General features: G+C 38.3%; 2 protein-coding genes across 3 annotated transcripts in view; one reads left to right on the top strand and one right to left on the bottom strand.

Annotated features, from left to right (window-relative positions):
* mmp15b (matrix metallopeptidase 15b) overlaps window positions 1-13,017 on the bottom strand; it is a 32,503-nt gene extending 19,486 nt beyond the window's left edge. Inside the window, exons 1-5 of one of the 2 annotated variants that reach the window (XM_055060034.1) lie at window positions 12,659-13,017; window positions 12,159-12,511; window positions 2,341-2,489; window positions 1,989-2,111; window positions 1,566-1,873 (exon numbers count right to left, since the gene is read on the bottom strand). In XM_055060034.1, the coding sequence (XP_054916009.1) occupies window positions 1,566-1,873; window positions 1,989-2,111; window positions 2,341-2,489; window positions 12,159-12,278 (700 nt within the window). In that variant the 5' untranslated portion in view covers window positions 12,279-12,511; window positions 12,659-13,017. The remainder of the gene's footprint in view (window positions 1-1,565; window positions 1,874-1,988; window positions 2,112-2,340; window positions 2,490-12,158; window positions 12,512-12,658) is intronic. The other variant, XM_055060036.1, reaches the window with a different exon arrangement.
* Window positions 13,018-14,581: 1,564 nt separating this feature from the next.
* Window positions 14,582-26,652, top strand: LOC129379316 (adhesion G-protein coupled receptor G5-like). The gene is made up of 15 exons (XM_055060033.1): window positions 14,582-14,615; window positions 15,189-15,334; window positions 16,405-16,500; window positions 16,582-16,663; window positions 16,767-16,908; window positions 17,266-17,379; window positions 17,789-17,911; window positions 18,067-18,109; window positions 18,268-18,368; window positions 19,428-19,543; window positions 19,801-20,069; window positions 20,143-20,239; window positions 20,714-20,843; window positions 24,615-24,771; window positions 24,894-26,652. Exons 2-15 carry the CDS (start codon window positions 15,190-15,192, stop codon window positions 24,995-24,997), a joined length of 1,719 nt encoding a protein of 572 aa, XP_054916008.1. The 5' UTR covers window positions 14,582-14,615; window position 15,189; the 3' UTR covers window positions 24,998-26,652.
* Window positions 26,653-26,684: the final 32 nt, after the last annotated feature.

Genomic DNA, 26,684 nt, shown 5'->3' with positions numbered 1-26,684 from the left:
GCATCACAAGGTTCACACCTCTAATCTTTGATTTAATAACACCATTATTCACTTTTCAAAACACGTTGAGAGCTCACTCTGTGGCCAGGAGTCTTTAACAGGAGACAAACTGAGGTTCACCCTCTGCTGTTTAAACCTTAAGTTTCATTTTTCTTAACTCTGTAGAACAGTGTTTGAGGAAACTAAGTTAGTTTGGTGTTACGCTCAATATTATCTAAATTACTACAGAACTCAAAAAGGAAAAATAAGCTGCAGACATATTCAATAAATGGAATATACGACATGATGAGTCTTATTTGTCGGGTTAAAAGTACCTTTTGAAAATTACAACAGGTATTAGATATATATTTTTATGAACCCCACATTTCTGTTTTTATGAGTCTGATGTTAATAGTCTGCTTTTAAATATCATGTTTCTCTCGGAAACAAGTGGAAAAATTATCATAACTCAGAACTAAAGGTTTTCAAATATCCATTTGTGTCTAGTTAATCTATATAATGTGTTTCACTCTGTAATAAAGTTCATAAAGTAAATGGACTTCAATAACATTGTAGCTTATTAAATGGGTCTGCATGTATTCGCATTAAAACTGTCACAATCAGGTTCTGGATCAACTTCAGCTCAGAAGGCTCATGCTTTCTGAAAAGGCGCTACTTTTCATCCATAACCCTCCTGGAAGGCAGCAAACATTTCATAATTAAATGAGTGAGTATGCGTGTGTGTGTGTGTGTGTGTGTGTGTGTGTGTGTCAAGGCAGACAGTAATTTGGTTGTACTTTGCTTTAAAGCTGTTTAAGTAGCGTGTCCAAACCAGGGGAGCGGTCTGCAGATCTCCCCGGGTGGAACACTCTCCCACTTACTGTGGCGTTCCACCGTCCCTGTGATCAACTCTGAAACATCTCACACACACAAACCCAAATAAAAATCTCTAAGCCCCAAGCTCTGCATGAGGCTGGATTTGGTATCTGCATCAGGAAATGTAATTAGTGTTAGGAGTTGTGCCAATGACAATATGACAGCTTAAAGGAAACGAGGTAAGGGTTAGACTTTGATTGAAGTTCTTTAAAGTGCAAAAGAATCTGAAAATTTTGTGTATTTTACACCACAACCCATTGATATAAAGGTTTGGTAGCCATCTTTTTTTCTTTTTTTTTTTTGTACAAAAAATGAATTGGTGACACAATAAGGAGTACCTGGAACAGAGGTGCAGATTAGTCACAAGATGTGTTACCATCCAGTCATGAAGAACTTTTGAAAGGTTGCAAAAACAACAAAAAAGAAAAATGTGAGTTAGGTGTGTTTCTATCTACTGGTTTGGGGTGAATCAACAATGCTTGGCGAAGCATCATTTTGTGAAATATTGACGTTACGTTTTGTTGTAATAAACAAGACATAAGCTTGTGATCCAGCATGGACCACAAATGTCAGAAAAATTGAGAGAGTTCTCCCACCCATGCCAGAGGTTTGAACTTAGAATTTGGTTTCAGTTTCATGCTTCTGCTACCAGAGGGCATCATGTTTACGAGACATTATGACTAAAATCCTTAAAGTCCATGATTTATTACCTTGCACATTGTGGTTCCCAATGGTCCAAGGTTCGTCAGCATCAAAGTGTGTGTCCCCTCCCATCCCAGGTCCAGGGAAGTAGGCGTGAGCCAAAAAGCCACCCTCTCCATCAAAAGGAGAGCTGTCTCCATGAAAACCCGAAGCAAAGAAAATCATAATGTCCGGCTCCTTCCTGCGTCCATATTTGATTTCCTGGTAGGGAATTTCATCAAAGGTCAGCGGGGTGACTCCCTCCCAGACCCTAAAGGCCCGTCGGATGGCCTCGTATGAGTTGTACTCTCCGATTTTAGGAGTGTAGTTCTGAATGCTGAAGGGGCACGAAGAGGTAGAACGAGTGATTTAGTCAGATTAAAGCAATAAAAGAAAACTCTGAAGTGACTATGGAATTAGCTTCTCTAAAGTAGTCAGTTTGTTTCTGTTACCTGTAAGTGAGATGGCTCTTGCTCCATTTATGTCCAGTGAGCGCGTAACGCTTCCGACGCACGTTGGTTTTGATCTGCCCTCCGAACTTGTCAGGCACACCGCAGCGGGGTCTCTTCATGGCACTGAGCAGGTTCAAAGAAATCAGAAACAGGAAGGAGAGCATTTCAAATATGAAGGACCCAAGTGAAAAGATGAAAGGAAGCATGACGTTACAAGCCCTGCTGTGTTTTCTTCAAGTCCCTGACATTGTAGTTGTACTTTTATGCTTCCGCCGTACAGCCGAGTCAACCGTTGGTTCGCGTGTTTTTGTGAATGAGAAGGACTGTGTCTATAGAAACTGTCAGTGCTGACCTGATGGTTTGAGCGTCCATCTGACCGGTGACCTCCAGACCGTAGAAGCGTTGCATATCACTGACGGCATTGAACAGGATCTGAGCTGATTGCATGGTGGACATCTGTCGGTTGGCCTGGGGTAGGTACCCATACATCCTCAGCCATGACTAGAAATAAAGAAGAGAAATACGTTTTTAATAACTGTGTGATCCTTAGAGTTCATCCAGGCTCCTCGGAGCCTATTAAGCCAAAGAGTTGTACAAATTGAATGTATCACAATATGTCGTTGTCAGGATTTTCTGCTACATATGCAAGACTTTGTAAAATGTAAAAACGTCCAAATGCTTATGTAATCACAAAACCCATTGTCTTTTCTTGGAATTTAGACCAACACAAAGAAACGCCTCTCTGTGAACTGGAAAGGAAATATTCCTGCTAAGGTAGAAAAATTATCATCCAGAAGGGAGGGGCCTTTCCAAATGTTACTATAAATAGTCATGCTTTTTTTAAATATGCATTTGAAAGATGTAAAGTTTTTGAACTTTATCAACACATAACATCACAAATAAGAATCTGAAATACATGACTAGGGTTTTATTAGCCTTTTGCAGAAAAAAGCCCAAACACACAATCAGAGTAACTATGTAACATTTTAAATATAAAAACAATAAATGTGTGTTGAAATTGCGCAGTCAAAATCCAACACATTAATCAGGTTCTTAATAAAATTAAGAACCTGACTAAACTGTGGTTCATGGATCCTTTCTTTAGCAAACATGGTGCAGAATTCTGTTGTTATTGCAACAAAGGATTCTAAAGCGTGTTGACTACTGTTAGTAGAGTTCAATGCAAATGAAAACCACACTTTCTGATTCTTGTTTGCAGAAAACAGATTGACATTGGGTTGCATTGGACATTCTAACTGTAACAGAGTGAGGCCCACTGCACTGTGGGAATCTGTAGGAGGGCCAGTGGGGGTTTGGTGGGACTGACAGATATGAGGGAGAAGCCATGATACTTGACCCAATCACAGATGACGCAAAGTCTGCCCCACCTGTTCTACAGAAACCCAATATGGCAGGGGCATGCACTTACTCTACTGCATAAAGCCTAAACATACTGGACGGCTGGGACAGTAACATGGACACACACCCAGTGGTGGTGGGAAAAAGAATAACACAGAAAGCAGTACAGGCCTCAGAATCACACCCATCTTTCACAGAAGACAGTGATGAAGGTCTGTATTTACTTACCCACTCCTTTCAGGCCACAGAACAAACGCTGCTCTTTCAGACTAAGTGCTCTGATCACATATCTGTGCTGCTTCACAACAAACTGGTGAGGGTGAAACCATTCCAGACAAAAAAAAAAAAAAAAAAAAACTCACTCAATGAAGCCTCCAAGGAAAACCCCCTTTGATTTAATTTTCCCTGTTTCCCCTTTTCAGTTCCTACAGTCTATTGAAATTCAATATGCTCAGTGTTATGGAAAGGTCAAAGGGGAAGGTGTGCAGCAGAGAGGAAGTGGCATTACCAACTTCTTCCCGGGGGATCAAATTAAAAATATCTGTCAAGCCAGTAACATCCGACCTGAGCTTCACAACCCCTCACAGCAACGCAGCGCTTCGCCTGCGTGTGTTCTTCCATTACACCAACTTCTATGCTGTAGCTGAAGCTGCTAACTGACCAATCACTGTAGAGTCTGACACCAAATTTCGTCTTTTCCCAGCAGTTTGGGACAACAAAATCAACATGAAGGTCATGTTGCATGTTTTATAAATGCATCGTGTGCTCATCAAGAAAGGTCTCTAATCTTACTATGTAAGTGTTACCAATGTTGCTCAAAATGGCTAAAATGTTGAGTAATACTATTCTTTAAGTTTTTAGTCGATTTAGCAAGATGGCTTAAAGAAAAGGAGTATTTGGAGTTTTCTATACCTGCAGCACATCCTTGCCTTCACCTGTTGTTGCACATGGACAATTAATTGAATAAATCAGGACTACTACACTTTTCTACCCTTGCAACAACAACAAAATTTTCCATTCACATAAAATTATCATGTTGAGGAAACTAACAACTTTTTTCCTACTGAAACAACACTCTTTAATATGTGAGTAAAGCAGCTGAATCTGAATGACCTGCTAGACAATAAAAATAAGGGTCAAATAACAGTTTGCACCTGATGGTTCAATTACTGGCATAGATCAAAAACACAAGATATTTTTGGTGTTGAGATCATGTCTATGCATTCAATCATCAAAAAGGATTTCTTGAATTAAATGTCATTTTACATGGTTTTCGATTGAAAATGTGTTTAATTTTGATTTATTATTTGCAAATCCTTCAGTGAACTCGATAAAAATTACTAGTTTTTCCACTATAAAAGTAATGGAAAAAAAATTCTGCATAGAATATCTAAAATCGAATAAAAAGAATTATTTAAAAGCAATTTAAATTATGTTTTTTCAAACTCAAAGTAGGAGCTTTATATTTTAAGTGGGCTACTTATTTTAATTTTTCATATTCAAAAAATGTTTTGCCTTGTAAAGCGAGATGATATATAGTTTATTCTGAAAGCTGAAAATAGAAATAGGCTTTCAGAATAAAAACAAAAAACATTTTATGATCTTTAATTTTTACATTGAAATAAATGTACCAGCTGCATAGAAATTTCCTCAGCTTTCTTTAAGTATTGCTCAGAGCACAGGAGTGCTCCCTGACCCTGACCTATGACCTCCTTCATTCTGTTAGGCTTTTAAGCAAAAGTCTCAAGAGAGCCTCTGTGGTAGTTAAGGGATAAACAGTTCAAAAGAAACGACTGAATGGATGACTTCATCCATTACTGCTGCAGAAGATCCTAACTTTTTAAAACTGGGTTTTAAAATGCCAGAACCTTCAGGATGCTGTGTGTTATAATTCCTGGTTAGGATGAAGGTTAATAGCAATGGACCTCAGGTATAAAAGTATCTAACTTGAGGCACTTCCAAAGGTCAGCCATTCATTCACATTTGTGTAGAAAGACAGCCATGCTTTGGTGGAGCTGCTGCTTCATCTCCAATTCATTTTCTCACAAGTTTTATCTACTGGATAATCGTTAATTATTGCAGTGCATGCATAAGTGATTTTATTCTCTTTAATGGAGCCATAAACCTCAGAGAATATTTTGTAACTGTTAGACCTTTTCTTTATCTTATGTGAACCGTTCTCCCGCAGTCTGAGTCTGTGAATGTGTTGGAGCGTGAAGAAGTGTACTGAGGGTTGAACTGGAAGTGACCCTGACCCACCTAGGACTTAAGATAAATAAGTTTAAACCATGTCCAGTTAGCAGAAACTTATAATGCCACACAAGGGCCACTATAGATGGAATAAAAAAGGAGAAATACATTTCTGCCAAAGAACTCAGAAATGTTTAGATTAATCTCAGACATTTATAAAAAAAAAAACACACACACAAGGACATTTCTATGTTTCAAAAGTAGAAGATTTGGTAGAAAAAAACTCAGAAAGTGAAAGTAATTTCAGAAATTGCCTAGAACTATTTCTGAGTTTCAAAATTTCTGACTTCATCAAACTTATTTCCTTGCTGCTAAATGTGCTGAAGAGGGAGAAACAAATTACAGCTACTGGAAAACTATATCTGCCATCATCTGTAGCCATGCTAACTAGACTGAGCATTTACAAAAGGATCTGTTGACACAGAGAAACTGTAGCGGTAGCAGAAAGCAAAGGGACAAAAGAGCAGCACCACATGAGATTGTGATTGACAGCACTAAGACCTGCCTCTGGGCTCTAATTGGTGTTTCTAGGAGGTTGATTTTTTTTTTTTTTTTTTTTTTTTTTTTTTACAGATTATCCAATACCATACTGTCATGCTGTTTCAACAAATATATTTAAAAAAATTCATAAGTTACATACTGCAGCTTTAACACGTGCACAAAAACTCCGCACCAATGGGGGAAACAAACTGGTCCATTTGAAGCAGACAGAATGCGTCAGGTATGAAAACATCCTCACAGACGCAAATAACATCTTAGATTGCCTACGTTTGTCTGGCATGGGGGTAACATGAAAAACATAACTTTCCACATATCTGTTGGTATTTACAGCATGTGTGATGTATGTATCAGTGGATCCCCGCAGCATCTGATGCTGATTAGTCTCATCATCTGTTGTCAGACACAAGGGCAGAGTTGCAGAGTAAGAAATAAGTCTGGAACCCCTCAACCCGCCTCCCTCATCAGAAACATTAAAGCAGCTCAGTCTGGAAGCATACCCTCCATCATCAGCTGGGCAGAATACAAATCTATATGAGAAAAGAGAACAGCCTTGCAGCTTTGTGTGTGTGTGTGTGCGTGTGTGTGTGTGCCCACCCGGTTTTGTCTATTAAATGGTCTTTCAAAAAGTCCTTGAGTCTACCTGCCAAAAACAGGCCCAGCAATATAAAAGGAGTTGTAAAACCTGCCAGTGTGAAGACTGTGTGCATAAGTGTGTGTGCGTGTGTGTGTGCGTGCGTGGCTGTGCGTGCGTGCATGCGTGTGTGTGTGTGTGCGTGTCCACCACAATGTCAGCCAAGATCCTAACAGAGCTTTTATTCTGAGACTTGGTCTGCTGCCATGTCTCAGACATGCAAGTCTTACTGAGAGGATGGATTGGAGTGGTGAGGGAGAAATACAGGCAGGCCGGGAACAAGAAGACAATTTCATTAGTTCCATTTTCTGATTTTTCCTGAAATACACACCAAGGATAAGAACAAGTCTGTTTTTAGTGCTCAAGAGAATATTTAACTGTCTGTGGTAATAAACGTATTAATCAATCAAAGTAGTTTGTTGTCATCAATCGGTGTAGCATTTAGCTCGCTTGGTGATTAAGAACTTTCCAACTGATCACACAAATGTAAATGTAACTCTGCTACATTTACTGTTGTTCTGGAAGTGAGGAACATAAACAGTTTTGCAAAAACCTTTTCTTCTGTTTATTGGAACATATTTTCCATAAATAAGAAAATTTGTTGACAACTGTTTCAATAGTGTTTTAATGTTTTTTTCTCCTTTAATTTAAATTGTTTAAAGTTTGAAATTGCACAGCTGGAATAGAACCAACGTAAGCGAGTCGTGCCCTAAAGGTTAAAGAGCTCGTAAAGTCCACCGTTACTGACTTTATTCTTTGCTAAATAAAGTAATTTCCCTCCTGCTAAGTTTGTTTAACCTTCTGTTGTGAATGGAATTAGTACAGCCGTCGATTAAACATATAGCTCCCAAAACATCAATCTGCTCAGTGAATGGATGGAGCTTGTCATCACTACATCCATCCATGTTGCTTTCTGTACAGCCTTGTCCCCAGTGGGGTCAGGAGACCCAATCTCCAGCGAACATTTCGGGCGAGAGGCAGGGTACACCCTGGACAGGTCGCCAGTCTGTCGCAGGACAACACAGAGACAGACAGAACAAACTACTATGCATGCACACACACCTGAGGAGAATTTAGAAAAAGTCATGTTTTTTGGATTGTGGGAGAAAGCCAGAGTATCCAGGAAGAACAATACAAACTCCATGCACAAAGACCCTGCACTAGGAATCGAACCCAGGACGTTCTTGCTGTAAGGCAACAGTGCAACTACACCACGACTGTGCAGTCCCATCACCACTACCTTGTTTGTCTATTGTCCCATTTACAGCTGTTCTTAGGAGTCCTGGACTGAGAAGTAGTGAGAAACTGTGCAGTTCCAGCAGGTGTTTGCTAATTGCTCTTGCCGCTAGTTTGATTTGTACTTGCCAACATTCAGTTAGCAACTTGTAGGGGAAAAATGCTACAATATATCTAAAAGTTTTACTCTTAGACCACAAAATAAATGGCTGCACATATTTCTGTGTTGTGGACAGAAAAACAAAGAAAGCAACACTTTCTCCAACTAGTTTTTTGCTTGAGTCACAATGCTGTAGATGTTTGAGTTATGGACAAAGACAAAAGTCTATTGTTCGTTAATATACTGTCATACAATATGGAGACAATGTGTATTAATGCTACTGATGAAGTATGTGTCCTTTTAAAAAATGCCCTACTATAGTTAGCATTCCTCTGCCCCATCCCGTTGCCACAGTGATGTGAGTATTTGGGGACGTTAGGATCGGTAGTCACTTGGGAGTAGAAGGGCTTTTGCTGGAATGTAAGGAGTGGGCATGTTGCAGATACCAGAAACAAAGAGGTTACAGACTGGGGAAGTCATCTAACGCAGCAATAAGTCACCAGTTACTCGTCCTTACTCTGCTCCCGCTGCTGAAACCTGCATGTTCACATCCACTTTATTCAAGCTGCTCTTATCACGTCCATGTTTCCGTCTGTGTGTGCTCATTCATCGGCGTTCTGCCCCAGCTCTGCTGCAACAGACAACGGGCTCCATTGTGTTTCCTCAGATGCCTCAGAGTGGCAGGCCTGGCCTGCCTGAGCACGGCGTGTGCATCCAACTTAAGAACAGCTGTCACATTCAACCGTCACATGCTCCGCAGCTGAGATGATCAGCCACCATTCCCATCATTTTTGACACTCTATCCTTCTTTCGAAGACTTATTTATTTTACTCTCAGTGGTGTCTATCCTTCTTACACTGAGATCTCACTGATTTTCCAATAATGCCTCTCTGTTCATGCTGTGCTTTTAACCTCCCACTTAATCCTTTTTGTCCAGACAGAGTAGGAGTTGAGATTTCAGGCCAAGGCATAGTCTGTGGAACATGAGTAAACTCAACGTAGGATTTTCACTGAAGATGTAAAACTATTTAACACTTGTTTTGTTTATTTTCAATGTAGTCTGCTCTGAAAGAATGGAGTTTGCAACTTATTTAAATTCAGAGGTGGCTAATGTTGATCCAAGTTCTCGCTGAATTCACTGATGCTTTAGTGAGCCAACATTAGCTGGAATCTACCTAAATACGGTTGTTTAAAGGACTGGTAAGCAGAAGTGGCTCTTGCTTGAATTTGGGCCTGAGAGTTTATCTCTTTTAGTTCTCCTGAGCCAAAACAACATTTTTTTTTTTACATAACCTATCAGTTAATATTTAACAAAGTTCTGAAGCTGATACCAACTTTACGATCATTAGACATTACAATGGAGCTTCAGTGTTGACCCTTTGATATCACAATTTGTCAAAAAGAGACAACTGGTAGCCTTATGTCGCTTTTATTTTGTTGATTTTATTGTAAAAATGGTGATAGGCCAGCTGCACAAACAGGCAAGGACTACTACATTTGTTCTTTTATTGTAAACCTTTTGATGAGGAAAGAAGACAGTGATGGACAGTCATCAACCATAAGGACTGGCAGTCGTTTGTGTATTCAGAGATTTAAAGTGAACAATTTTTACATGGTAAGAAGATTAAATGTCATATACTTCCTTAGTAAGTAAGCTTACTAAAATGCAATCAAATATTGCACTATAAAGAAGCTACTTGTCTAACCATTAGTAACCATAGATAAAATGTGTCACCATCATGTAGCCTACCACATGGAGAAAAAGTCTGGTTAGCACCTAGACTTCAGTATGATATTAAGTCTGTGGTGTAAGAAGAAACACCACTTATGACACAGTCAAATAAATTATGTGGTGTGAATTCAGGCAAAGTTGATGATTTGATCAAATCAACAAACATGTTAAGAAGGAGAAGGTATGAGTTGGTTTCTAAGCTAGCTGTGACTAACTTTTGAAAATTCCATCTTCTAAGTGTACTTCTTCCACAAACAGATTAGCTCAACTTGACAAGTCAAAGCCATCGCAGTACAATTTTTATGATTAGATGGACTGTGTACACTATCCACATTCAACAGGTGACATCAAGCACAAAGCAGACTGAGAAAAGAACAGATCATAAGGAAGAGAAGCGGCACTACTTATTTGTTTTCTAGAAAATGTAGGGAGATGTGCTTTTTTATTCTATTTGGATCATTTTAGACAGTATAAATCACTACATGATCACTCTAGGTTGTGGTGAAAAGTGTATGTCTTGTCAGGAGACCTCTGTGGTTCAATGGAGCTAAAAATATGAGTTCAATAGTGTGGACATGGTCCAAGTGCTATGTGGCTGTAAAGAGGTGCACTTAGGGACATTTCTGATGAAACTCAATTTTAAAATCTTATCCTATTAAAGAACTAGCTCAATTATCACACACAAATAAATGATCAAAACTGTGTAGAAAAAGTTGACTCAAGATGTTGACAGACCTCAGTACTGTTTATATTCCAAAGCATTCCAAATAGTAAAAGGTCATGAGGGGTCATACCAGCTGCCTCACAAACCTTTGCATTTAGCCACAAACATTTGGAAATGTCTCATTTGTCCACACACTGCAAAAAGCTTTTGTCTTGTGTCTTAGGTGAGCACATTTCCACACTCTGGTTTGTTGATAGCCAAACAAATAAGGCTGAAACAAGACTGACCACCTGATCCCCAGGTCACTGAGTGTTTCAGGCATGCTCACCTACAATGACCGGAGAGTCTGCCAGTCTGTCTTTATCCCTTTGTCAAACAACAGAAAAGCTCCAGCAATGATCACCTTCCTTTAAGCTGTGCTATCAGTCATCATCTCTGTGTTTTAACTCTCAGAACAAACAAGCAAGATGGAAAACTGTGAAACTGACTCCAACAACAGTGCATGAGGTGCTGCTTCAAGCCCAGACTTGATGCTTTGTATCTACTAAGCACTCCTTTTTATCAATGGGTCAAAGTGAAAGATAACTTATGTTGTTGAAAAACATGCTGCTGCCCTGAAGAAAGACAGAAAGAAATTCTGAAGCAGAAAACCGAACATGTCTAATCACAAAAAGTGGGGAGATGAAATGCTGGGGTACAGCAACTTATGTAGGAGATGCTGAGATCCACAGCTCAGGTGGGACAATCTGTTGGCTAAGGATTCCACAAATTTGTCAATTAAGTTAAAAAACTGTGAGACAAGACTGTAAGTAGTCCAATTTAAAGTTAGCCACAAACCACATTGACACACCAAATACCTGGAAGAAGCACTTGAGGTAAGATAAGACCAGAATTAAACCTTTTTATTGTTCAATATGACAATCATTATGTTTGGAAACATCACCCTGAAAAAAGACATCCAGGTGGTGGACACCTGGTGGAGGCAGAACCATGGTGTGGGAGGATTCTTCAACCAGAAAACGGAAACTGTTCTGAGTTGATGGAAAGACAGACGGGTGCTGTTTTTTGGACTTATCTGGAGATTCATAACATAATGATTTTGATCAATTCATATGTTTGATTTAGAATGGTCCAGACCTAAATCTACTGGAAAATTTGGCAAGACTTGAACATTCACAGATATAATTGATTTATTTTTGCAAAGCCTCTTCTTCGCAAAAAAAAAAAAAAAAAAAAGACAAAAAACGGAACATCAATAAACATTTATGCCCCAAAATTTGTGAACCTGGTAGAGAGACACCCAAAATACCTGCAGCTGGAATTACAGTGAAAGGTGGATCAACAAACTAGTGTCCCTTTCTTTTGACTTCACCTGTGTTGCCACATATAAAACACAAACAAAGCACAACAAAGTTTGTTTGTCATAAAATGTGAATAAGATAAAGAGGCATGAATATTGCTACATATTGTTTATGATCGTGTGCTCAAACAGTTATTAGCTTTGCTGCTAAACAGAATCTGGCTATATCTCTATTATTAGAAACAATGGGCTTCTGATCGTATCCGATGCCTTGAAACACTGTTTTGCATCAGACCACATGCGATTCTTTGGCTAAACGGGTTAAATTTCCGACTCTTTCTATTACTCTCACATTTACAGAGCACTTCTAAAAGTCAGTAATCAGTAATAGTTTTACCTCGGCATTGAAGCCACTTTCATCTTCCGCTCCACGCGCTCCCACCGTGCACAGCCACAGCGCGAGCAGGGTCCGTCTCCAGAGCAACCAGAAGCAGCTGTCCCGTGAGGAGACGGCCATGGTCCGGGCGTTTTACAGCGATGCTTCTCAGGGGGCTCGGCCACAAAAGGTGCTTCAGTTTATGCGGATAAATCTTACTTAAACGTTCTCCGACGCGCTCGCGCACGGTCTTCAGGAGAGCTCTTGTATCCCGAGAAGACGCGCCATGGTTACGTTTCAGTGTTCCTCTGAGATGTTGAGTCGTGAGTCCGGACAGCTACACCTTCAGCAGAATGTTGCTATTGTGCTGTTACCTGTAATAGGAGTTGAGCACGTGAGCGCGCCCCCCATGAACTCCACAACAACAAAGTCACCGCTTGGACCGCGCGCTTGTCTTGTAAATAACAAGAGAGAGAAATGTGTGCCTCTTACAGTTTTATTATTATTATTATTATTTTTACCTAATTACTTAAGTGAATAGGGTCTTGCAACCGCGCTGAAAATCAACTGATATAGTAACATGGTCTCGTGATAATCCTCGGGAGCAGAGACACTCAAGTTGCCTGGATAAAGTTGAAACAAACAAACAATCATAGTTCGCCGCGCTCACCACAAATTTCTACAGCTTTAGCGATATCTGAGCAAAATAAATTAGTTGCAGTTCGCAAAACAAAATGCGTTTGAGCTTATTTACGGTTCCTCCCGGCTTTTATGTCCAGTTGTCCCTTTCCCCGGCTGGAAGGCTCCTGGTCAGCCGCTCTCTCTCTCTCCCTCTCTCGGTCCGGTCCTCAGTCAGGGTCTGCGCTGCGCTGTCACCCTGCCGGAGCCGGTGGGAGAGTGCACGCGGCACCGCGTGAGCGTGAACTCAAATACATCGATGACGTATTCTTGATTTTCAAAATAAGTCGGACCGGACTGAGTTGTGGGTTTACAACGAGGCTGCCCTAAATGGCGTCGTTGATGTTTCCAAAAGCTAATAATGTTACATGAAGTAGCCAATGATGCGCTCCATTCAATTATTACAATAATTATTACAGACGAACAACACGGGGAACACATCAAATTGTTGATTGGATTTGATTTTTGAAAGACATTTAAATTAGTTCCTGCAGAAAAAGAAACAAATGTAGCAATTTTTTTTTTTTTTTTTTTTTTTTTTTACATAGATAGGCTACCATATTTTCCCTAGTTTGATGATATTTTAGTATTATTTTGAAGGTGAACCTATCACCTGGAGTTCGTCATAAACCACTCCTCACTGTGGTTCTACCACACTGCACACACTGTCACACACACTGCAAACAAAGGCTGCTGGTAAGATAGACTGAAGTTAAACAGTGTTTGAAATGGTGACCGAGCCATAATTCATTAACCAGCCTGAACTTCTTGAACATTTTCTAACATTTTTCCATGTTACAGCTACAAAGGGTCTGCATACTTATCACCATGTGATATTTCAGTTTATCTTTTTTAATAAATTTGCAAAAAATTGTTACATTTCTGTTTTTTATATGTCAGGATGGAATGCTGAGAGTACTTTCATGACAAATAATATCAACTTTTTTGATTTTAGCAAAGAGCTGCAATCAAACATAGAGTAAAGCATTTAAAGGGGGATCTGAATACTTTACGTACCCACTGTATCCTCAAAACTCTTTTATTTTTGCTATCAGAAAAAAAGAACCCTATGGAGAAATAAAAATAGTTTTTATTCACACCATAATTGCAGGGCTGTAGAAATATAATTGCTGAACAAATATTGCTCCCAGCCAGTCCTTTGTAACAGCAGTACTGCACACATTGATTTGTGGATGGTCAAAATTTTTAATTGTTTCAATAGAACATATTTTAACCCGCTGCTGTCAGACCAATGAAAACTTTTCAGGAAATATAAAGAAATATTTGCATCTAAATGCAAATTGATCATGTTTGGTCAAAATAACAAGTACTGTGTGATAGTGCTCACTAAAGCTGTATCATTAAAACCTCAGACACGTGAAGGAAGATCAATAGAGTTACAAATTACACACAATGACTAAAAATGGAGATGCAAGGTTTCTGCTGGACGGTGACAAACTGACGTCTTATGTACTACTGCCCTCTACTGCTAGGAATAGTTAAGTATTTTTCTCACCGCAGTGCCATGAAGTCCATTTCACCTTCTCATTCTGACGGCCTGTGAAAACATTACTCTTCCCCTTGTCTTTATTCAAATTAGTAGCAAACCTTCATGGCAAACACACTATCTGAGTTGTCACCAATGGAAACAGGACAGACTAGTCACTGACTGACACTCCCTTCTCTAAATGCTTTAACTTCTTCACAGGAAATGTGATTTACATGTTTTAGATCTACTTCCTCCACAGTTGTTGAATCCCAAATATTTCAGACACAAATTGCTCTCCCATCTGTTCAGAGGTAGGTTATGTTTCTCTTTATGTTTACCCTGTATAAATACATGATATGTACTAGATCAGACTAAGATCAGACTTGAAGTACTTTTTTCAGTAAGTGCACATAAATTATATGTGGATATAGATTGTTTTGTGTCTGAATCAGGGATTTGCCAATTGTATGACTTTAATTGATTGGTTAAGGTAACTTGAAGCCTCTGGAAATCTACTTGTAGTAGATCAAACTTGAACCGAATGTGAGCTTTTACACCAAAAGGAGCTCCTAAATTTGGGTTCTGTAACATCTTATGCCCTGGAGCACATGAAAATCGAGTACAGGCTGGTTTTACCGTCATTTTCGAAGAGGCGGCTGGCTTTATCGTTACTTTCCTGTTGTTGAACTGTAATGTCTGCCTTGCTCTTCTTCAGCATCGTGCTGAGACTGCAAGGAGGGTTACGAAGCTATGAGTTGACATGTGAATCGCTGTGAATGGAAAACTAAAGAGCTATGCAGTCTTTATTTAAATTTTTAGGCTATTTTATTGGCTGTTTTTAAAATACACAGAGATTTGTGTCTAAATAATTGTCCATTTTACAGGATGAAGTGTTTTGCCATTTTTATCCTTTGGTGGCCGACGTTTATTGCATTCCAAGTGGGATGTGTTGAAAATAATTCAACTGGCTTAATAAACCAAAGTCAGATTGTAGCATGTAATAACAGTCTACATCAAAATGGCACAAAAAGTAAGTTACAGTCTTATTTATTTATCTCTCTATTTTTATTTTTTTGGTATGCACATTCATTCAAATATTTTTAAAGTTGGACTAATTTACATACACTGACAAAATCATATAACACAACACTTTGGCACGATGTTGATAGGATTTTGTCCCAGAATAACTGGATACCTCGTTTGATCCCATTCACCTGTGTCGTTGTGTCCTTGGGTAAGACCCTTCAGCTGCTTGGCTGCTGCTGGTGGTTGGAGGACCCGGTGGCACAAGTGCATGGCAGCCACCCATTGCTTTGAGGTCCTATAGATTTGATAAAGTGCTATAGAACGACAGACCATTTACCACTTCTGGCTTAAGGTCTGTTCAGATCACCTAAATTATCTTTACTTGTTTGCATCAAAGTTCTTATGTTTCCATATTATTTTTTTTTTTTTTTGTATTTGGAAAGCTTTTTACTCTGAATCAACAGAGGGCTTAATATTATGGTAGTCTTGCAGAATAAATCACTTTCAACCACAACATTATACTATACAGGAACATATCTACACATATCTAGGTTCTAAATTTTCATTCATATGCAACACTGATATTTTTATTTTTTTTTTTTTGTTCTTTATTCTCAAATATAATGTGTCCAATTTCAGCAGACACCTGAAATAAATTATTTTGCTTTATGGGTTGAGCTCTGAAATTTGACTGAAATGTTTTAAGCAGACTATTATTATCTCAATGCTCAAACCATTGTTCATCAATGATTATTTTTCAGGAATTTTTAGATTAAAAAGTAGGATCAGGTGTTAGTCTGTAACTGATGCATAATTAGAGCAGATTTATTGGGTAAAGGGAAATGGTTTATTTACAGCAAACATATTTATTAGTAAATGGTATGGATCCATTTACTAAAATAATTAATACAACAAACAAGCATATCTGAGGGTTAGATATTTTACACAATTCCAGGTATGATTTGACCAAGGACAAATTGACAAAATCAGATTGCAAAAGTCTACACTGCAGGTTCCCTCATCAACTTCCCACTTTTACATCTGCAAAAATTCTCTTGACGAATTTTCTTTAAGTGACACAGTGCTATATCCTAAATACATCGCCTACAACATCTTCGTCAACAACGACACCTCTGACGACGACAGATGCAGCACTTCAAACCACATCAGGTATGTCTGATGAGACATAATGTAACTGCTAATAACAAAATAATCAACAAATAAAATAAGACTTCACAATGTACTTTGCAGGAACAGCACATGTCCAAAAGGTTATGGAAGCCGTTTCCTCAGTCTTTAAGAATGGAAGTTATGATGCTAAAGACATTTTTAGGTAAATATTTGAATTCTTATCAGAAGATAAAAATTTTATATTATTGTGTGGGTTATTTGCAAACTAAACAGAACTCATTTATTTTCTTTCATTTTTCCACAAGACATTTAGAGATTCTAGAACAAAACCTAGGAGACACTGATGTGAATGAAACTACATACCTATCAAGTGACAGTGTCAACGTCCTTCTATATAAAAACACAGATGACTTCAAAGGTCTTGAAATTCAAGCAAATAACACAGAGGTAAAAACTAAATAAATAAATAAAAATTCAGTGCAGTGAAAAAAAAAAGTAAAGGTAACAAAGAAGAATTAAAAAATTAAACAATAGTGAACTTTTTATTAACATTTAAAACATAGATTATAACAGGAGACCCCTTCAAGGTTTGGTCCAGGAATTGTTTCGGTCTTTTGCAGTTGTCTCCCTGGAGAGTCTTGGCTTCTTGTAACATAATAAAAAAGTAAAGAAACTAAACAATATTCCAAAACATTTTTCTTTTTTTAAAGAAAACAACTGTCCTTGTCGTCAAATGTGACTGCATTATGCTATCATTTGTAATTCAGATTAATATTTCTCCTTTTATTTTTGGCATCAATATAGGCCAAGGTGAATGCCTCTGTGTCGAACATTAAAGTGAAGATTCGCATACCGAGAGAGTTCAACCTTCAGAAGAATGATAAAGTTGTTTTCTCCATGATTAAAATGGCAAATAATGTAAGTGACGACACTTTCCTTTCTGTTCAATACTGACATATTTGTGGTATCATGTTAAGCATGATGTCATAAATCTGCTTTACTGGAGCTTTCTAAACCAAAGGTTTTGCAGAACAGCAGACCCTACTGTTAAACCACAACCAGGTTTATTTTCTTCTAAAATCTGTGATATAGCTTCATCTTTGTAAAGGATTTTCACTGTCAGCATTTACTAGAACTTCTCTCTTTTATTTACTTCAGCGCAGCTCACAGTTTTTCACAAATTCCATAGCTTTCTGTGTTCTTCTAAATCTGCTCCTTAGTTGCATCTTTTCAGGGCTGCTTCTGCCTCTAGTGGTGTGGGGGTGGTAACACAACTAATGCTCTGTAGATTGATGAACTATTTGCGTCTGATGGCTCTTTTGGACAGACTTTCAAAACAGCTCATTCACTGTATGATCATCTGCTGGTTGGCCTGAGTGTGGCAGGCAAGAATTTTTCAGGCCTTCAAGATCGAGTCAACATCAGCATACATCGCACAACAAGTCTGATGGTAGTACTTTTTTTCCCCCTTAATTCCATAAATCAACAAAGTTCAGTAGATGTTGATGTTGGTAATTACATCACAGATTGGAGAGATTTGATAGCTTGTTTCATAAAAATAAATTGTCACCACATTTACTGTAAATAAATACTTTTGTGTCACAGAAATCCCAAGCACCCAAATGTGTGTTCCTGAATACTACCAACAGTGAGTATAAAACATGATAAACATCATGAGCAGTAACATAAATGAGAGTTCCTTTTTTGTTGCAAACGTTATCTATATCATTTAATGTTGTATTATGATATGCTGATGTTGTCTACAAGCGACAGACTTAATAAAATAACAGTTTCTCGGTCTGTCAGATTTAACAGACTTCAGCACATATGGCTGTGAGACATTCTGGGTTAACCAACCTTATATCACTTGTTCCTGTGACCATCTCACATACTTTGCTGTACTCATGGTAAGATTTGGCTTTTTATGTTGTTATGGACTTGAAAATGATAATGAGGGTAAACTTAAAATATTCGGACTGGAAAAATGGAAAGAAATCAAATCATAAATTAAATCAAGTAGAACAGCAGAAGACAACTGCAGAGCACAAGACTGTTCAACCATCGTAGCTATTCCTAATAAAGAAGATCAGGAGACACAAACTAGCTTAACTGATTTAGTCAGGTTCTATCTCACCAGTGGCCTTTATTCCCTAAATTAAGAATGTAAAATTCCAGCTTTGGGGGGCCATATTTGAAGGTTTAGGACACTAGGTATTGAGGGCTGAATTTGGGAACCCATGGTCTAATCTGAAGGACAAACTTTGCCAACAATTTCAAAACGTAAAGACAAGTATATTTTTTTTCACATCTTATACAAAACCACTATTGGAAATTGCATGAAGTTAACATTTACTTAGACATGTTAAGAATTCACAAAAATGGGTAGAGTGTTGTGTGAAAGTAAATAAATAGTGTTATTCCTACTCTCATGGAGTTTTTTTTACACTGTTAGGTAATGACAGCATTTAATAAAGCTAATAAAACATCTCAATAATAAACCAAATACATAGCAGTTTGTAATCAAACCATGATTATAGATAGAAAGAATCCAAACACCAAAATATACCTTAATATAGATGAACACGTGCAGTGGAAACCATTTTAGCACTACCATCAAACCTAATATCTACAGTTATACTTGTCTCTTGGGGATGCAGATAATCAGCACTTTCTATTTTGTCATAGCTTCAGTTTTATAAATGATGGTGGTTTGAAATCTCTTGCTTGTTGTCATCAATTTCATTTTCCACATAAATAATCCTGGTAAAAACTGTGCTATTAGGTTAAACACGTATGAGGATGTTTCTTTTTTTTTTACAAACTACACTACATTACATGGTTACTTGATTTAAATTGAATTGGATATCCAGATTATGAAGATAATCATAGCTTTAAAATTTTTAATTATCTTGATTAAAAATTGATAGGTATAAATGAACAACAGAATGTGAGTATTTTTTCCACAGGTGTCTGCAGACGTCTCACCCAAAGACACTGAGATCTTGTCCTACATCACCTACATCGGCTGTGGTATATCTCTGTTTGCTCTGGTCGTCACTGTTGGTCTCTTCATCACAACCAAGTACTGTGTTCGTCTATGATAAAAAACATTCATACAGAGCTATAATTTCCATGTACATTTTGTACTTCATTAATCTATTTCTCTAAGTTTTTTCTCTTGACATATGTCTTTAGATGCCTTCAAGGTTTTACATTGCCATTCTTTAATTTTGTCATATGTTCCTCTTTTCCCTCCATTTTATTTGACTTCCTTTTTTGACATATGCAAATCTTGACAAGCTGTCATCTATATCTGACCTTGTCTTCTGTGTGTGACAGAAAGCTCAGAGCAGATGATTCCAAGAAGATCCACATCAGCCTGGCAGCGGCTCTGATCCTCCTTAACATTCACTTTCTGTTCAGCGAGGCGGCGGCAGCGTCGTCCTCCACTGAGCTTTGTGTCTATGTGGCTCTTCTTCTTCACTACTCCCTGCTGGCCTCTTTCACCTGGATGGCTTTGGAGGGCTTCCACCTCTACCTTGTCTTGGTCAAAGTCTTCAACATCTATGTGAGTCGATACCTGCTGAAGCTCAGTGTGGTGGGATGGGGTGAGTAGCATCAGCTAAGTCTGTATGTCAAGTGTTGGAAGCCTTAATTTAAGGAGGCAGTTTTGTGTTTTAGGTCTTCCAGCGGTCATCGTGACAATAATGGTGATCACACGCAAAGACGCCTACGGTCGAGCACCCCTGAACGTCTCTAACCCTAATGAAACTGCAATGTGAGGAAAAGATCCATTTTAAATCCCTTAATCCAGTGGTATGCAGAGTCAATCCTCAAGGGCGGATGACTTTCATGCGTTAAGTCCCTTCTCCACTATCAAGTGTCACTCTACCTGATACATGTCTGATTTGGTTCTTGCCAAGTTGGTTGTGTCTCCATTGGCAGTTTGTCTCTCACTATTTGAGTGTAAATATGGCAGTAACATGGGTAGTCCATGAGAGCATTGGAGCTTCGGTCTATGCCCCAACAATGTTCTTTTGCGCATGTACCCTTGTGAGAATGTCTGTTGTTGAAATTGCTTATGGATGTGTTTGTATTTTAATCCATCTGTTTGATCATAAATAATAAGACATACACAAAGTGGTAACTATATTGAATTTCTTGCATTTTGGTTATCACCTCATTGAGCATTATAGATTCCTTTCCCCAGTTTTTCCATTATATGATGATGAATTGCTTCTTTTCTGTACAGATGCTACATAACAAATGACACAGCAAAGATGGTGACCACACTGGGACTGTTCAGTGCAGTGTTCCTCTTTAATATGATCATGTTTGGAGTGACAATCAAATGGTACATGGGTGGAAACTTAAACAAACAGGTAATCATTTCAAAATTTCTTTGTACTTATTACACTTCTAAATGAATCATCACTGTATTGTATAAATATTTTGTAATCCATAAACATTTAGAAAGAACAACATCCCTATGTTTCATCAATACTTACTTTTTTGACTGCTCCACACCAATGTCTCAAATATTCCTTTGTCTGCCTTTATAGGCATGTAAACTTGAGTGACTTTTGATCCCTAATCCATACAATTTAAATAAGATGTTGGTCGACCTTTTTTATAACAGCTTTAACTCTAACAGCGGCTTTTCATATGTTCTATGAGAGTGTAAATGAGGTTGTTGGAATAAGAAGAGGTCACCAACCAAAATGGTCACACAAAGTTGGGATTATTAAAATATTAAATACGTTTGCTGAAGCCTGTGACAAACTGGCGACCTGTACAGGGTGACCCCACTTTCCAAACGAAAGATTGACTGGAGATTGACACCGAAACCCCCACTGATCCTACTATGGATGGATGGATGGATGGATGGATGGATGGATGGATGGATGGATGGATGGATGGATGGATGGATGGATGGATGGATGGATGGATGGATGGATGGATGGATGGATGGATGGATGGATGGATGGATGGATGGATGGATGGATGGATGGATGGATGGATGGATGGATGGATGGATGGAGACTGTCTGTCTGTCTGTCTGTCTGTCTGTCTGTCTGTCTGTCTGTCTGTCTGTCTGTCTGTCTGTCTGTCTGTCTGTCTGTCTGTCTGTCTGTCTGTCTGTCTGTCTGTCTGTCTGTCTGTCCAGGCAACTGCCACACCCAAACACAAACGATTTCCAGACAGGGACATAGGATTCATCATTCTGTAGAGAGCATGTCTCCACTAAACTGCACTCCAGAGGCAGTGTTTTTACAATAATAACATAAAAGCTTTGCATGTTCCACTTGGGGACATAAAATTTGTATTCAACTGCTCTCTCATAGAGTCCCTGTCCATGGACTTTTGTGTGCTCTGTTCTCAAGGCCACATAAACTTTTGTTGACTCTAGAAAGTTGAAGACCTCAGCACATTTTCTGACTGTTTTAACCTATTTAATTATTTTTTTGTCATATTATCAGTTAGCATAGATGCTATAGATTACTATAACATTTTGCTGTGGGATTGTTGAGTAGTGTTTGCATTCCTTTGTTTCATTTGTAAATGTGCTATAAATAATGTCATATTGCCTGATCGAACAGAAGTTGGTTTATTGAGATTTGACATCATTGTTAAACCAAATTCACTGATAATTCACTGAGCCAAGTCCTCCACCTCTTAAAAGTTGCAACCTAACCATGATCCTGTAAGCAATTCAAGATCCATTGAGTTCTGGTTATAGTTTGGGTTTAGGATGTCCATATCTGTGCTGAACAGTAGAATTTTAACCATCATGGGGGCTCCAAGGCAATATCTAAGATACCCCTACCCCAGTGATGTTATCAAGGGCTTTCCCATAACCGGAAGGTCTTTCCATCTCTCTGTGATGTTCTGTGTTTTTCTGTGGGCTTATTTTGAGTTTCTGTGTCTGAGTTATCCGTGTTGTCCTGTCTACCCCTTGATTACTCCCAGGTGTGTCTTGTTCCCATGATTACCCTCAGTGTATTTAACCCCACCTATGTCCTTTGTTCCTCGTCGGGTCTGTCGTATGTCATCTCCACGTTGTGTCCATTCGTGTACCCTGATCGCTCCCGCCGTTGAGCCCTGGTCGCCGCTCAGCTGTGCCGCCAGGAGTTTTGGACTGTGTATTTTAGATATTCTTCATTAATTCATCATCTTTCCACCTCAACCTGGCTCTATTGCATATGCCTCACTTTACTTGACGCTCTCTTCCTATTTTCCTGTTATGCTTTTTTTATTCAAAGCCTCCTTTGTCAGTTTCCTGGTAGCACAGCTTTTGATTTGCATTTGTAACTTCTGTGTTCTCACACAAAGTCCTTAATACAGTATGTCCAACTTTTCATGTCTGTTATTTGTGTGTGTGTGTGTGTGTGTGTGTGTGTGTGTGTGTGTGTGTGTGTGTGTGTGTGTGTGTGTGTGTGTGTGGGTGGGTGTGTGTGTGTGGGGGGTGTGTGTGTGTGGGGTGTGTGTGTGTGTGTGTGTGTGTGTGTGTGTGTGTGTGTGTGTGTGTGTGTGTGTGTGTGTGTGTGTGTGTGTGTTGGGTATTTTCCTCGAACCTACAATAAAATAACCACAGACAACGTATATGAATTAAATATGGTCTAGCTTCTGCAGAAGAAGTCTCCATCAACAGCTCCTCCAAGCTGTTCATAGAGCATTCTGATCTGCTTTCACGTGAGCTCCCTCTTTATTGTCAAAGAGAAACAGTCACATGGTGTAGGTCATCAAACAACAGAGGTTGTAAAACATTTAACACAAACAGACCAACAACTCAGTTCCAGGTGTGATATCTAATTTACAATCTGAGCCCAGTTCAGCTCTAGGTCAAACTGTCACCTAAGACTGGGTAGATAAACACCAGAGAAGACTTTAAGATCTGAGAACCATAAAGTTTTACTACCTCGCATGAAGACAGTCGTAACCTCCAGGTCAGCCCATACACACATAAGGAAGAGAACACTTTAACAAAATGATAATATCAAAAAATCTCTAACAGTGTGTGTGTGTGTGTGGGGGGAGGGGGGGATGTTGTTTTTTCTAAAATTCGAAACAGTTTCTCTTAGCTTTTAATGTTATTAATTGCCCTTAATTGTTTGATGTTGGTTTCCATTTAGTTTTCTCACAACTTAATGTGACTAAAAGCAATTACCGTATTTTCTGAACTATAAGTTACAATTTTTCATAGCATTGCTGGTTCTACAACAGTTTGTTTCCTGTTCAGGGCACTTTTTTTTGTCTGTGTTAAATCTTACTGACTGACATGAATAAAAAAGTTGACATACTGTCTACAGCGTCAAAGAAGCTAAACATGGGTTAACGTTGGAAAAATGAGTTCACAGATGGGTTCTGCTGCTCACCTGGGGAGGTTTGGCAATGGGCCAGTTGCATCTCCATGGCCTGATAGTTGTCATGGAGATGAATATTGGGCCTATTTGGTGTTACTGCTTCATGATACTCAACTGCCTCTCTATCAGAGCACAGACATCAGAGTGTTAGAAACAGCCAGCAGGATTCCAAGCCAAGGGCAACAATTTCTGTGGGTTCCTTAGAAAAGCAGGTAACTGAACACAACTAACTTGGTAAACACCAACATGGACTGATTGGCTTTGTTCATTTGCTCCACTGCCATTGAAACTACAGGCAAACAGCAATTCGAAAACAACCAGAAAATCTGTTATCTTTCACTTCTTCTTCTGCTTGCTATTTGGCCAGGATGAAATTCTATCGGAGAAATCCCAGACTTAGCACTGAAGGGAGATGAGAATCAAGTGGAATTGCGTAGGAAGGCAATGATTAGGTTAGAACATGGCGTGTCACCAGATTGTCTTATCAACATGGACATGTTGTCCAAGGTTTTCATCCCCTTGGACAATTTCTAAAGTTATTCAACTTACAGTCCAGTTCGACCTTTATAGATATTCGGTCTTAATTTTTTTTTTTTTTTTTTTTTTTACTGATGGGACTTGTAAATCAGAAAATATGGTAATTGTTCATTTAATTTCAGCCTGACCTGTTTGTTGTTGCAAATTTCTTGTAACTTTATGATTGAGTTGAACTCTCTCCATAGTTGTATGTCAGCACATTTATTAAATATAACCTGCAGTGTGTGTGTTCGTTCATGTCTTGGAAATTAGCATGGACAGAGGCGGCATCATGAAGCCAAGCAGGAAATGTGCACCCTGCTGACACTCATGGTCCTGCTGGGACTGACCTGGTGCCTGATCTTCTTTTCGTTTGGTCACCTCGACACTGCCGGCCTCTACAGTTTCTGCATACTGAACTCTTTGCAAGGTTTGAAGAGATTAAAGCATTATTTAAAAATGTATACTGTATTATTAGTCTTTGTGTCATTTATAAATTTCTTGATTATTTTCTTCTATACAGTATAAATGTAATTTTCTTGTATTTCACAGGTTTCTTTGTCTCCATTTACTTTGTGTTGTCATGGAAAAAGTCCAAGGAAGTTGAACTGGGAACTGGGAAGTCGAGTTCTGAAACAAAAAGCTCCAGTAGCTGAATTTAAACTGGGTGGAGGATATACACATCCCTGCCAATTTACATCTTAGTTTGTTTTTTGTTGTTGTTGTTGTTTGTTTGTTTGTAACAAATATTTATATGTATTTAAGAAAACAGGTGTTATTGATAGCTCTTTCTGATTTTATTCAATGTAAAATTCTGTACTACTGTAGTAAGAATTTTCCAAGCTTTTGGTTTAAATACTTGTGTTTTTTCTGACCTATGGGAGTCTTTTATATCTTTTATATCCCATCATTTCAGCGGCTCTGGTCAACGTTCCCTCAGAGTTATTCTTCACATAACACTATGATGTCCTTCTATGTCTTTGTCTTAATTTTTCCAGAAGTTCAAAATTTTCAGAAAATAAAATATAAAGTGTCACAGTATAGATAGATTTGTATGTATGGCAATAATCAGCTAAGACACTTACAACCTGAGATGAACTGAAGCAGATGTTAACTGGCTTGAAAGAGACTTGACACTGGAGACGTGGTTAAAGAACCCATTAGAAATTTGTTCTGTCTTTAATTCTGGAAGATCAACACATCCATATGTACATCATAATTTTTTTATAACCTTGAGGGTTTTACACAAACCAGCAAGAGAGACGTTGAGTAAATTTAAAAAAAATGTTAATTTATTACAAAAAAATCAAAACGTAAATTCAAAATGATAAATTGGGCTCAAAACTGAGGTCAACATAACAAACTACAACTCAGGTAGTAACACAAAGAACTCAAACAAAACTGACCTGGCTAACAAGACATAAAGGGAACTTAAATAGTGGCTGATCAAACCACTACTAAACACAAAGGGGATAATTAAACACACAAAAACATAAACAAATACTGGGAAATGCATTATTAAATCTTTGAATTAAATAAATATTAGAACTGAACTAACTTGCAAAAAAAAAAAAAAGCATTAAAGAAATGATGAAACCAAACTAAAAGACTAAATTTTCCCTTCCCCTGGCGAGCAGATGGAATGACCCACTGGGGAAGTTGACAGCCATATATGGGCATCAGCTGGAGATCATCTTCATAATTCCATCCGCAGCTCCAGAGGAAACTGGTAACTCAAAAGAAATTTAGTGCATTAAACAAAAACTGCAAATAACTAACAAATAAAATTAACTAAATGGGTGCACTTCAAATAGTCAACTAAATTGGTCAGATTAATGAAAACAAATTTAAAGATAAAAATCTACACAATATACATGTGCATGAACACATCATTCAAAAAACTGGCTAAAGAAATCTGCTCCACTCAGACTAGTTTAATTTATAAAACAGGTCAAGTAGCTTTTCATCATTTTAAGCTCAGCTGATGGGAAAATCAATCACAGTCTGAGGATTTTTCATATCAATACAGACAATCCTGTTAATTCAGTAATTTAATATGACCACTTGCAAGTGATGATTGTCTGGTTCAGCTGCCCTAAATGTCATTCTAAAACTATCAGCCTTTCAAATTGTGTCTTTTGTTCTTTCTTTTTATTTCACCCTTCTTTTTCTTTATCAGACTAAGCATGCCTGTTCGCTTTTGCTTATTTGACGTTGTGAATAAAGTTTGATCTGTTTCTACGGTTTCATTCATTTGAAGATGGTCAGCTAAGGTTTCGTGACTCCATGGAATTCAAAGGCAAATGGTTATCTGAGCTCTTCCTCTTTTTTTCCTCATATACT

Source organism: Poeciliopsis prolifica, unplaced genomic scaffold, assembly GCF_027474105.1.
Source record: "Poeciliopsis prolifica strain line A6 unplaced genomic scaffold, Auburn_PproV2 SCAFFOLD057, whole genome shotgun sequence".
Classification (NCBI taxonomy): domain Eukaryota; kingdom Metazoa; phylum Chordata; class Actinopteri; order Cyprinodontiformes; family Poeciliidae; genus Poeciliopsis; species Poeciliopsis prolifica.
Note: the sequence above shows the minus strand (reverse complement) of the source record. Positions and strands in the feature narration are given on the sequence as shown.

What these genes read in the sequence shown, in the direction of transcription:
- LOC129379316 (XM_055060033.1), top strand. Translation starts at nt 15,190, where the DNA reads ATGAAGTGTTTTGCCATTTTTATCCTTTGGTGGCCGACGTTTATTGCA. An exon ending in AACCCTAATGAAACTGCAAT is followed by an intron (nt 20,240 to 20,713) that starts GTGAGGAAAAGA and finishes TTTTCTGTACAG; the next exon opens with ATGCTACATAACAAATGACA. An exon ending in CATACTGAACTCTTTGCAAG is followed by an intron (nt 24,772 to 24,893) that starts GTTTGAAGAGAT and finishes TGTATTTCACAG; the next exon opens with GTTTCTTTGTCTCCATTTAC.